Source organism: Peromyscus maniculatus, chromosome 1 (genome assembly GCF_049852395.1).
Source record: "Peromyscus maniculatus bairdii isolate BWxNUB_F1_BW_parent chromosome 1, HU_Pman_BW_mat_3.1, whole genome shotgun sequence".
Lineage (NCBI taxonomy): Eukaryota > Metazoa > Chordata > Mammalia > Rodentia > Cricetidae > Peromyscus > Peromyscus maniculatus.
Genome location: NC_134852.1, coordinates 35035357 through 35048437, shown reverse-complemented (window position 1 = coordinate 35048437; position 13081 = coordinate 35035357). Strand labels below are relative to the sequence as shown.

The window sequence follows — 13081 nt, the reverse complement described above, 5'->3', positions numbered from 1 at the left end:
TGCATGGCAGACATGCAAAACATAAAATAAAATAAAAAACAGCTGAGAAGAGAGGGAGGGATTGAAATGGCAAAGTCTGTGAGTGAGATGTAACCGGAGCCAAGAACTGCAGGAAAGTGGCCTGTCTCCGTCTGCTGGGTTTGTTTGCAGGCAGTGGCAGGTGGCCCTAGCTCTGTCTGGGCTGACAGCCTCAGCCTGGCAGCTGCAGAGCTAAGGAGGTGACCCAGAAAGTCTGAGATTGGCTGTGATTGGCATGAAGAGGTCACTGCCTGCCTCTGACCCGGAGAATCGCAGTAACCTGATTGGTTCTGCCCCAGTGGAGACTTGGCTGTACTCGGGATGCATGGGATGGACTTGGAAGCTCAGAGAATTCCCAAGGGAAAGTAGGGCTTCTAACCAGAGGGAAAGTAGACAATAGGCTGTTAAAAAAAAATGTCCACTCCAGCGGATGGAGAGTTGGTTCAGCAGTTAAGAGCACTTTCTGGTCTTTCAGAGGACTGGGGTTCAATTCTCAGGACTCAAATGGTAGCTCACAATCATCTAGAATCCAGTTCCCAGGGATCCAATACCTTCTCCTGGTCTCCACTGGAATCATGCACATGGCACACATACAGACATATGCAAACACACACACACACACACACACACACACACACATTTTTTTTTTTTTTAAATTTACACTGTGAACCAGGTGTAGTGATGCATGTTTCTAATGCCAGGCTCCTAAGAGACAAGTAGGATTACCACAAGGCTAGGGGCAGCCTGGCCTATACAGGGAGTTCCAAACTATGCTGGGTTAAAGTGTAAAATTGGTTTTTGTTGTTGGTTTTTGCATTTTTTGTTATGCTTTTGTTTGTTTGTTTGTTTGTTTTCAAGACAGTGTTTCTCTGTGTTGCCCTGGAACTCTATAGACCAGGCTGGCCTCGGACTCACAGAGATCCACCTGCCTCTGCCTCCTGAATGCTAGAATTAAAGGCGTGTGCCACCACCACCTGACTGGTTTTTTTGGTTTTGGTTTTGGTTTTTATGAAACAAGGACAACAAAATTCTGGCAGTGTTGGCTCATACATATATAATCCTGTTACTCAGGCAGAGGCAGGAGGATTGCCACAAGTTTAAGGCCAGAGCTACACAGTGAGATCCTACCTCAAAAGCCTATAGCTATATAGAGACTGATGGTTATCAGTTATATTTGAATATTCTTTTTATTTTATGTTTATAGTATTTATCTGCACCACATGCATGCCATGCCTGTAGAAGCCAGAAGAGGGCATCAGATCCCTGGAACTGGATTTACAGACAGTTGTGAGCCACCTTGTGGGTGCTGGAAACTGAGCCCAGGTCCTCCGCAAGAGCAGCCAGTGCTCTTCATTGCTGGGCCATCTCTTCCACCCCATCTATTATACCTGAAATCTTGCTCTATTTCCTGCTCACAGATGTGAACGAGTGTGAGACACTACAGGGTGTGTGTGGCTCTGCACTGTGTGAAAATGTCGAAGGTTCCTTCCTGTGTGTCTGCCCCACCAGCCCTGAGGAGTTTGACCCCATGACGGGACGCTGTGTTCCTCCACGGACTTCTGCCGGTAAGACTCTTGTGTCTACATAACAAATGCCTGCTGGTCCTGTGGGAAAATTATGTGGCTCAGCCATGTGTGTGTGTGTGTGTGTGTGTGTGTGTGTGTGTTGATATCTTTCACCAGTCAAATGCTATCACTTTATTTTTTTGTCTGTTCCTTTGAAGGTTTTAATTATTTATTTCAGTTTTTTAAAGGGGTTCTATAAGGTTTATTTTTTATTTATGTGTGTGTGGAGAGTGGGAATATACATGCATGTGTGTGTGAGTGCCCTAGAAGGCCACGTGGGTGCTGGGGACATTACTAATTCCTCCAGAAGAGCCATGTATTCAGCCTTTAGTTGATTTGTTAAAGTTTGATTCTTGTGTATGATGTGATGGGTACATGCACATTGACGTGGTTATGTCCCATGACGTGCGTGTGGAGGTCAGAGGACGACTTTGTGAGGATGGTTCTCTCCTTCCACCTTTACGTGGGTCCCTGGGATTGAACTCAGATTGGTAGACGTCCATGACAAGCACCTTTACCCAGTGAGTCATTTGGAAAGCTCAATTTTTTTTTTCCAGGTAGGGTCTCATGTAGCTCAGGCTGGCCACCAATTCTGTGTAGCTGAGATGACTTCGAACATCTGATCCTCCTGCCTTTACTATCTAAGTGCTGGGAACGTGCCCCCACGCCTGGCTTATGTGGTGCTGAGACTCAAACCCTGGCCTTTGTGCATGCTGGGCAAGCACTCCACCAGCTGAGCCCCGCTTCAATCCTAAATGCTATCGCTTTAAATAAACAAGTCTGCAACCCGCTTAGAACGAGCGGGGTGATGTGACCAACAGGCAAGTGAGCGATAGCTCCGCGCTGAGCTGCAGGCTCCAGCCTTTGGCGTGATATTAGACTTAGTCAAGAGAATGAGATCGTGGCTCAACTCTGTTCGATCCCTTCTTCCAGCGTGTATACATAGGCCACTCAGCATGCTTGGTGCTCATTGGGACCACAGTAGTAAGTGGAGAGGCTTTATCTCTGTCCTGGTGGTCTCCAACAGAGAGCTGAGCCGGGTGCCGTAAGGCCTGTGGCTATTCCACAAGATGAGGTGGGACTGAAAGTTCGAGGCTACAAAGTGAGTTTATTACAACCTGGGCAACTTAGTGAGGCCTTCCTTGTCTCAGATAAAAAGTAAAAGTTGGATAGGTATATTCAACTATATATATAACTATATATTCAACTATATATATATATAACTATATAACTATAAATATATATATTCAACTATATATATAATAACTATATATAGTTCAGTGGCAGAGTCTTGCCTATATCCCACTAGTGAAAGGCTGAGGTTTGGCTCAGCAGTGGAAAAATTACCTAGACTCCCCCACTGAAGGGCTGGGGATGTGGCTCAGTAGTAGAACCCCTGCCTAGAATCCCCCAGTGAGGGGCTGGGTTTGTGGCTCATGGTAGAGCCCCTGCCTAGAATCCCCCAGTGAGGGGCTGGGGTGTGGCTCAGTGGTAGAGCCCCTGCCTAGAATCCCCCAGTGAGGGGCTGGGGTGTGGCTCAGCAGTAAAGATCTTGCCTGGTATGCATACAGCCCCGTGTTCAGTCCAGTGAAGAGATAAGGATATCCCTAGCTGGCTGGGATGGAAGAGCAAAGGAAGCTATAGGGAAAAGGAGAGACCCAGGCCAGCCTGAGAAGAGGCTTCTGAAGGAGTCAGTGTCTGAGTTAAGTGGGGTGAACAGAAATAAGGAGCTGAAGGGGGGGGGGTACTGTGTAGCTGTGACCTGACAAACTATGGAAGGGAGGAGGGGTTTGTCCTACCTCATGATTTGATAGTGTAGTCCATCTGTGGGGGACACATGGAGGCAGGAGTGTGAATCTTCTTGCTCACTGCGTGAGGATCTGGAAGCAGAGAAGGGGCAACTCGAGGTTCAGCTGGCTTTTTCCCCCTTTTTATTCAGTCCAGGACCCTAGCCCACGGGAGACTGCCATGGGTCTTCTGGAAGCCCTTCCTTCCTTCCTTCCTTCCTTCCTTCCTTCCTTCCTTCCTTCCTTCCTTCCTTCCTTCCTTCCTTCCTTCCTTCCTTCTTTCTTTCTTTTTTTTCTGGAGCTGAGGACCAAACCCAGACCTTGCACTTGCTAGGCAAGCGCTCTACCGCTGAGCTAAAAGACATACCCAGAAGGTGTACTCACCAATGTTCTGGGCAGTTGCTTTTCCTCAGGGCATACAGCACCATGGACCAGTTTCAACCAAGAAAGAGATTGAAATCTCCCTGGGGTGCTGTATGTGAGTGCTGAAGAGTGGAAAGGTCGGAGCAGGAGAGGTCAGGGCTGGACTGGAACAGGGGCCCCGAGTAGGGAGACACAGTGATGGGAGACACAGTGATGGGAGAAACATCCGAGAGCCATGTGGACGGGCTGTGAGGCTGCCGGTGGGGGAACGCGTTGGATCCAGTCCGGGAGCAGCTGGGTGTGGAGACCCAGAGAAGCACCTGGAAAGCACAGGTTCCCCCCACCTGTGCTACAGCTGAGGGGTCACCTGGAAAGGGGGAGGTTGTGAAGCAAAGAACACAGAAGTGACGGGGGACAGCGAGTAGCCAAACCGAAGCTGGGTGTGGTGGCTCACACCTGCAATCCCAGCACTTAGACGGCGAGGCAGGAGGGTCTCCGTGAGCTGCTGGACAGACTAGCCTACTAAATGATGTTGATCAAAATTACAATTTGGCCAGGTGATGACACTCAGGAGGCAGAGACAGGTGGATCTTTGTGAGTTTGAGGCCAGCCTGGTCTACAGAGTGAGTTCCAAGACAGCCAGGGCTACACAGAGAAGCCCTGTCTTGGAAAACAAAACAAAAGGAGGAAAACCAAACAAATAAATCCATATGCATAATATAATACACATAATAATTATGTTATCATTTAGGTTTTAAAGTCCTTGCCTAGCATACATAGGACTCTAGGGCTCCAGATTTGGATGGTAATGGGGCACACATACAATCCTAGCCCTTGGTAGGTGGACGCAGGAGAATCCGGAGTTCGAAGTCATCCCGAGTTATATGAGGCCTCATCTGTCCTCCTAAACCTCTAAATGTGCTGTCTTGTTCTGCTGCTGATGGCTGGTACCCTCAGGGCCTGTGTCCGCGTCCGTGTGTCCCCCCCACCCCCACCCCGCCCCCGTCGCCGACACAGGAGATTAGAAAACACAACACATGCCTGGCTAAAGCCATTTCTTCCTTCAGGCACGTTCCCAGGCTCACAGCCCCAAGCACCTGCCAGCCCCAATCTTCCAGCCAGGCCTCCACCCCCACCCCCACCTCGGAGACCCAGCCCCCCCAGGCAGGGTCCCGTGAGCAGCGGGCGCCGAGAGTGCTACTTCGACACAGCGGCTCCAGATGCGTGTGACAATATCTTGGCCCGAAATGTGACGTGGCAGGAATGTTGCTGTACTGTGGGTGAAGGCTGGGGCAGTGGCTGCCGTATCCAGCAGTGCCCGGGCACTGAGACGGGTAGGCATGGGCTGTGGGGAGGCAGGGCCTGAGCGCTGGGTGGAGATCCTGGGGCATGGGACCTGGAAAAGGCATGTGTTTAGGTCTAGGGTTGAGTTGCTGGTGTTGCCAGGACAAGCGTGAGCCCTCAGCCACCAGGTGGCACCCTCCGGGGGGTGCAGCTGAGAAGTGGGCACTCACTGACCTGGACTCTAGCACTCTAGGGGGCAAGAGCCAGTGGGCTTGGGCAAGGACTGGGGCTTGGGTTTCTGGGTTCATTCTTGCTTCTGTGTGCAGCTGAGTACCAGTCATTATGTCCTCACGGCCGGGGCTACCTGGTGCCCAGTGGAGACCTGAGTGCCCGGAGAGGTAAGGCCAGACTTGAACCCCTACCCACTCTCAACGCCTAGACCCAGCTCTGTCTCACCCTGCCTCAGTTTCTTCCTGTTTTCTTTCTTATGTATGTATGTATGTATGTATGTATGTATGTATGTGTTTATTTATTTTTGAGGAGTGGTTCTCACTAGTAGACCACACTGGCCTCAAACTTGTGAGCCACTCTATTTCTTGCTTCTCTGTCTCTCTCTGTCTCTCTGTCTCTCTGTCTCTCTGTCTCTCTGTCTCTCTCTCTCTCTCTCTCTCTCTCTCTCTCTCTCTCTCTCTCTTCTCCTTCTTCTTCTTAGTCCTCCTCCTCCTCTTCATCTTTTCTTTTGGGTTTTTCAAGACAGGGATTCTCTGTGTAGCCCTGGCTGTTCTGGAACTCTCTCTGTAGATCAGGCTGGCCTCGAACTCACAGAGATCCGCCTGCCTCTGCCTCCTGAGTGCGGGGATTAAAAGTGTGTGCCACCACAGCCCAGTTCTCCTTTCTTTTCTTTCCTCCTTTTTAATTTGTGTTTTTGGTTACAGTGTCAGGTAGCCCAGGCTAGCTAAGAATTTGCTATGCAGCAGAGGCTAACCTGAATTCTGTTCTTCTGAACTCCACCTCTTGACTGTTGGGATTACATACATGCTTCAACACACCTAGCTCCATTCCTGCTTTGATTCGCTTTAGGGTCTCCTCTTCTTCAAGGTTCCAGTTTTCCTTGTCTCAGCTTCTGGGTGCCACTGCCGCCCTCCTCTGCCGTGACTGGCATCCCATGCTCCCCTGTTTACCCCAGATCACACCCACCCCACCCTCACCTCACCTTTTCCTACAGATGTGGATGAATGCCAGCTCTTCCAGGACCAGGTGTGCAAGAGCGGAGTGTGTGTGAACACGGCCCCTGGCTACTCTTGCTATTGCAGCAACGGCTTTTACTATCATGCGCAGCGGCTGGAATGCGTTGGTATGAACCCCACCTTCCCCCGCCCCAACTCTGGCCGTGCCAGTCCCAAATAGGAATGTGGCTATCCCGGCAGGAAGTCCTTCCGAAGTCTAGACTGCATCCATCACTCTGTCAGTGAGCTGGGGAAATGTGAAAGTGAGTTCATCCTGGTAATCGCCCCATCCCCCACCCCATGCCTTCCCAGATAATGACGAATGCGCAGACGAGGAGCCCGCTTGTGAAGGCGGCCGCTGCGTCAACACAGTGGGCTCCTACCACTGCACCTGCGAGCCCCCCCTGGTGCTGGACGGCTCCCGGCGCCGCTGCGTCTCCAACGAGAGCCAGAGCCTCGGTAACCCCGCCCACAGACCCGCCCAGGTCCCCCGCTGGCTCCCGGCCGCCAGGTCCCTAGGCCCAGCCTCCAGCGTGCGCTAAAGGCCACGCCTTCCTCAGGGCCACGCCCCTAGCGCCTGGATGGGCACAGAGTGGCTTCTGGCTTGTTTTTTCAAGACTGCATCTCACTATGTGGCTCGCCCTGGCCTGGATCTCATACATCCCCGCCTACTTCTGCCTCCAAAGCTCTGGGGTTTTTAAAGCCGAGAGCCACAATGCCACTGGCCCACACTGTTTTGCTTTTTGTTTTTTTTCCCCCAAATCATTATTATTTTGTAGTACGGGCTGACCTGGAACACACAGAAATCCTCCTGCCTCGGCCTTCTGATTGCTGGAATTACAGGTGTGAGAGGACAGGGCTTACCTCTCTTTCGAGGTAGCCTGGCCTGGGGGTTGGAGGTGAAGGTTTTAGTGTCGGTCTTCATTTTCTTGCTGTGCACACCCGCACACACTTCTTGGGCCCCAGGTTCCTCTCCATTTTTACATGCAGACTCCCATTATGTAGCCCAGGCTAGCCTAAACTCACTTGAACTCTTGCCTTAGCCTCAGTTACTGGGGTTACAGGCCTGCTCTACTACACCTGCTCTTTTTGGTTTCTCTTTCTCTCTCTCTCTCTCTCTCACTGGCTCATCACTCACTCTCTCTCTCTCTCTCTCTCTCTCTCTCAGCCTCTGTCCACCTATCTTACGTTTCTTTCTCTCGCACACTCCATGTGTCTCCCCTGCTTTATCTTGGTCCTTGGCCCCAAATCCTCTTTTCCAATGTTCTGTTCCTACAAAAATCCCTAAACTTTGAAGCGTCCTTTAAACAATGCTCAGGGTGCAGGGTGTGATAGTGTACACCTGTGGTCCTAGCCACACAAGAGATGGATGAAGGAGGACCACAAGAGTTGTGGGCCAGCCTGAGCTACGTAGAGAGACCATCTCAAACTCAAACACACACACACACACACACCAGGGAATTAAAACAACCACCCCCATTTCACAGAACCCTCTGGAGGCTGGACTTGGGGCTCTGAGGGAGGGTCCGAGTCCCGGTCTGCCCTGATGCATCCTGTCATCGCCCATAGATGACAATCTGGGAGTATGCTGGCAGGAAGTGGGGCCGGATCTTGTTTGCAGTCGCCCACGACTAGACCGCCAGGCCACCTACACAGAGTGCTGCTGCCTCTACGGCGAAGCCTGGGGTATGGACTGCGCGCTCTGCCCTGCCCAGGACTCAGGTACTGAATCTCTCTAGACTGCCCCCAAAGGACCTCTTGGTGTCTTTACATCCTATCCTGAAATCTTGGTCACAATCATAAAAATGGCTAAGTGTCACCAGCAGAAATCTCAAGGCCTGAATCAGCAGCTCTTCCCATAGGTCCAGCCCCATCAGCTCTGAGCTCTCTCATCTTAAAGTTCCAGTTTCTAGACACCCCTCTCCCCCGACACAACCTGTGACACACCCCTCCAGATACCCCTGGACCCTTCCACCCCATAGCAGTTGCCCACTGACACCACCCTGCCCTTTAGACTCTACTCTGCCCATAGCACTAACAGCTGCTAACACTCATTGCTCCCCGCCCCCCCCACCCCCACACCAGTTATCAAGATTCCAACATAGCCCCAAAGACCTCTGGTCTCCTCTTACTAGCTCTTTAAAAACATGAGCCCCAAAACCCAGGCTTGATTCCTCCAGATCCCAGAGATTCAAGCTCTCTCCAGGACCCTTTATCCCCATAGTCCCGGTGTTCAGCCAGCCCATTGATTCTCCAGCCATAAAACACCTTCCTCTCATTTCTTCAGGCTCCTAGCCCTAGCTCCCATGGGTCCCCCAAATCCTAACACCTTAGACTCTGATTCTTAGCTGCAGTCTGAGGACGCTAGATGCCAGGATTCAGAATCCCGACTCATCCTGGAGCCATCCAAAGCCCTGATCCTGCCTTTCCAGTGAAGCCCCCTCCCAAGGCTCTCCCCAAGCCTTCCTGTACTTCTCGTCACGAGCAGTGGGTATTGAGCGTGGTATGTCTTGGCTCCTGTTCACAGATGATTTCGAGGCACTTTGCAATGTGCTGCGCCCCCCTGCGTATGGCCCACCGCGCCCAGGCGGCTTTGGACTCCCCTACGAATATGGCCCAGATATAGGCCCACCTTACCAGAGTCTCCCTTACGGGCCAGACCTGTATCCACCACCTGTACTACCCTATGACCCCTACCCACCCCCTCCTGGACCCTTTGCCCGCCGGGAGGCCCCCTATGGCGCCCCACCCTTCGACATGCCGGACTTCGAGGATGATGGTGGCCCCTATGGTGAGTCGGAGGCTCCTGCTCCACCCAGCCGAGGCACTGGCTGGCCATATCGGTCCAGAGACACCCGTGGTTCCTTCCCAGAGCCTGAGGAGTCCTCTGAGCGTGGAGGCTATACAGGTGAGCAGCGCAGCCAGAGATACCAAGCGGACGGACAAAAAACACAAGGTGGGGGCAATGCCTAGAGAAGGCAGGAGAGTCAGGGTCAGAGATATACAAAGGCATGGAAAGACTCATGCCTGTAATACCAGCACGGGAGAGGCTGAGGCAGGAGGATTGCTGCAAGTTTGAGGCCATCCTAGGATGGATAGCAACACCTAAGGGAACTGAGCATGGTAAACGGTCTTAGTGCAGCGCCCCCTGCAGTCTAGGAGCGGGAAGGACAGGTTAGGAGGAGACCGGGAAGCCAGGGGCAATGAAGGAAGGGACCAAAGGGACCAAAGGCTGAGATCCCCAGTCACAGCTCCCTGTGTTCCCTGCAGGAGCCTTGGCTGAGCCCTATGAAGGCCTGGAGGCTGAGGAGTGCGGGATCCTGGACGGCTGTGCCCATGGCCGCTGTGTGCGCGTTCCCGAAGGCTTTACCTGTGACTGTTTCGATGGCTACCGCCTGGACATCACTCGCATGTCCTGTGTCGGTGAGAAAGGGGAGCAGAGGGAAGGGTAAAAGCAAGCTTGACCAGAGGGTGATTAGGAACCTCCAAGAAAGGACCTCATTATAGATAGGGGCCAGACCATGCTAGGGGGTGGAAATTTATTCTTGCTCAGGGTGGGGCTTGACTGAAGAAGATGAGGTCAGAGTACCAGGAAAGCCAGACTCCTGTACCTGGCAGAGCTGGGCTTGGGAATACAAAAAGAATAATGCGGAATATATATTATTGTTCTGGGGATGGAACCCAGGGCTTGATGCATGCATGCTAGGCAGATGCTTTACCACTGAGCCACGCCCCCAGCCCCTCACTGGGGGATTCTAGGCAGGGGCTCTACCACTGAGCCACACCCCAGCCCCTCACTGGGGGATTCTAGGCAGGTGCTCTACCACTGAGCCACGCCCCCAGCCCCTCACTGGGGGATTTTAGGCAGGTGCTCTACCACTGAGCCACGCCCCCAGCCCCTCACTGGGGGATTATAAGGCAGGGGCTCTCCCACGGAGCCAGGCCCTCTTAGACTGGTGGAGTCTAGGCAAGTGCTGGTTCACTGAGCCACACCCCTACCCCCTGCGGATGAGACTTGGAGGACGATCATTGCTACCTTGGGCAATCTTCTCATTCTCTTTGCAAACCTCAGCCTTCCCACATGTAATTGGAGTAGTAATCATGTCTGCCTATACAAGGGATAAAGGCTTACAATCAGGAGCTGTGAAGGGGTGAGAGAGACCCCAATCTCAGTCCTGAGTCAGGTCACTGTGCATTGTTCAGCTTTCCTCACCTGGAAAAACAAAGCAAAAACCCACCGAAAACAGGCATAGTGAAAGAGCCCATTTCACAGACTTCTTTAGAATGCCAGTGACATTGGTTTCCAGGATACCCTGACCTGTATATACACTGGGGACCAGGGCTGCAGAGATGGCTGGGTGGTTAAGAGGGCTTCCTGTTCTTCAGATGACCAGAGTTTGGTTCCCAAAACCCACATCAGACTCTCCAGGGGATCCAGCGCCCCCTTCTGGCCTCTGAGGGCACTGCACACGGGTGATACACACACTCATAAAATTAAAAAAACGCATTAAAAAAATTAAAGATGCTCGGAAAAGTGAACTGAGTTCCCCAAGGTCTCACAGTCAAGAAGTAGCAGTGGGCGAGGCTAGAGAGTGGGAGAGCTGGCCTGAGAATGAGATCCGTGCCAGGTGCCGCTCACAGTGCGGCACTGAGCAGGCTTTCCTGTGCTGGGCCACAGTTAGTGCCTGGATAGTACAGAAACACAGTAACTACTTCCAAGGGTTAGGAGGGAGAAAGCGTTAATACAGGTTCTGTGCTCACAAGGAGGTCTGACATCACGTAGGTAAGTCCTATTGTCAGTAACAATGTTTTCTTCTCCAGCTTTTCTTTATTGTTGTTTGTGTGCACGCTGTATCACACGTGTGGGAGCCAGGATACAACTCTGTGGCATCAGGGTCTCCCCTTCCACCTTTCCTTGGGTTCTGAGGATCAAACTCAGGTCATCTGGCTGGCACAGAAAGCGCCTTATCCCAGTGACCCATCTCACAGGCCCAAACGCAGCGATATTGTACCCCCTGCCTGGGCTCACACAGCCTGCAGGTGGCAAGTGATCGTTTGTGTTCCATAGGAGAGGCTCAACATCTGTGATTCTCTACCTCAAAAGACCAGGGAGATGGGCTTCTCATTCCCAGGCTCGAGCAACGATCTTTTTAACCCTTCCCCCAGACATCAACGAGTGTGATGAAGCTGAGGCAACCTCCCCACTCTGTGTCAATGCACGCTGCGTCAATACCGATGGCTCCTTCCGATGTATCTGCCGCCCAGGATTTGCACCCACGCACCAACCACATCACTGTGCGCCTGCGCGACCCCGGGCCTGAGCACCTGTGCCTGGCATCCCATTACGCCTGCGCATTGGGAGCTTCCAGAGCACGCCTGCCTTCCTCTAGTCTGCAAGTGTGCAAGGATGTCAGCCAGTCTGGATTTAGGATGGACAGACACAGAGGGATGCCTTTCACTGCTCCAGTCATCCCAGCCCCTCCCACCGGCGCCTTGGGCCTGGCATGGTCCAGTCCTGGGTCCTCCGTCATATTCCTTGCCCTTTTATAAAATTTTCAATTAAAACACCTATTTTGTACTTTCGGCCTCTGCCTGCCCTTTTCTTTTTCTCAAAAGCTGGCTCCCCAGTTCGCCGAGTCACTCAGTCACCCACGAATGCACCGTTCCTGATGCCAAGACTGACTCTTACTTTCCGTGACTCTCACTGCGCCTGGCTTTGGCCCTCCTGGCCCTCCTGGCTCAGTTTCTCTCTCTTACCCGTCTTCTTTTCTCTGGAAAAGCTCACATCTTTCTGTCTTTTCATCTCTTTTTGCATCTATCATTTTCTTTCTAATCTTTAGAACTGGGGGGGGGGGGTTGTTATTTTTGATTTTTTTTTCTTCTAAGGAAAAAAAAAACAAAACAAACAACAACAACAACAACAAAACAGGTTGTTATGTAGCCTAACCTGAATTTGAACTCCTGACCCTCCTGTCCGCAGCCTCCCAGGGTCTATGATTACAGATGTGCACCACCATGCCCAGCTTAGGTTTTGTTGTTACCAAACCTTCCCAGCACGGAAGAGGAAGAGGCTGTGCTCTGTTCCCTTAAGGATCCAGGACCATGAACACCAACTATCACAGTTGAGGAGGGGTGTCAGTACACAGGGCTCAAGACTCCGTATGTCTACAGTGGGCCAGCAGCACACACGTTACTACCGAATTATAATCCAAAGAAGCTGAAAAAACAAAATTTAAAAATAGTGAGGGGCTTGGGGAATGGCCCAGTGGTTGAGTACTTGCTGAGAATCCAGCAATGAAAGGCTGGGGAGTGGCTCAGCATCTGTCTAGAATCCCCCAGTGAGGGGCTAGGGTGTGGCTCAGTGGTAGAGCCCCTGCCTAGAATCCCCCAGTGAGGGGCTGGGGGTGTGGCTCAGTGGTAGAGACCCTGCCCAGACTCCCCCAGTGAGGGGCTGGGGGTGTGGCTCAGTGGTAGAGACCCTGACTAGACTCCCCCACTGAGGGGCTGGGGTGTGGCTCAGTGGTAGAGCCCCTGCCTAGAATCCCCCAGTGAGGGGCTGGGGTGTGACTCAGTGATAGACCTCCTGCCTAGAATCCCCCAGTGAGAGGCTGGGGGTGTGGTTCAGTGGTAGATCCCTGCCTAGAATCCCCCAGTGAGGGGCTGGAACATGGCTCAGTGATAGAGCCCCTGCCTAGAATCCCCCAGTGAGGGGCTGGAACATGACTCAGTGGTAGAGCCCCTGCCTAGCTGCAGAAGGCTCTAAGTTTCCCCCTCAGTTCTACCAAGAGGGGGTTAAAAAAAGAGAAAATAACCTGTCCAAAGTGGATCAGGAAGTTAC

At 52.2% G+C, this 13081-nt stretch overlaps 1 protein-coding gene across 2 annotated transcripts in view; it reads left to right on the top strand.

The window, feature by feature from the left end:
• Ltbp4 (latent transforming growth factor beta binding protein 4) overlaps positions 1-11821 on the top strand; it is a 29284-nt gene extending 17463 nt beyond the window's left edge. The window contains exons 22-30 of one of the 2 annotated variants that reach the window (XM_076574626.1): positions 1437-1583; positions 4801-5067; positions 5344-5415; positions 6243-6371; positions 6556-6702; positions 7813-7965; positions 8771-9151; positions 9514-9666; positions 11410-11821. In XM_076574626.1, coding sequence (XP_076430741.1) covers positions 1437-1583; positions 4801-5067; positions 5344-5415; positions 6243-6371; positions 6556-6702; positions 7813-7965; positions 8771-9151; positions 9514-9666; positions 11410-11564 — 1604 coding nt within the window. In that variant the 3' untranslated portion in view covers positions 11565-11821. Of the gene's footprint in view, positions 1-1436; positions 1584-4800; positions 5068-5343; positions 5416-6242; positions 6372-6555; positions 6703-7812; positions 7966-8770; positions 9152-9513; positions 9667-11311 lie in introns of both variants that reach the window. The other variant, XM_076574632.1, reaches the window with a different exon arrangement.
• Positions 11822-13081: the final 1260 nt, after the last annotated feature.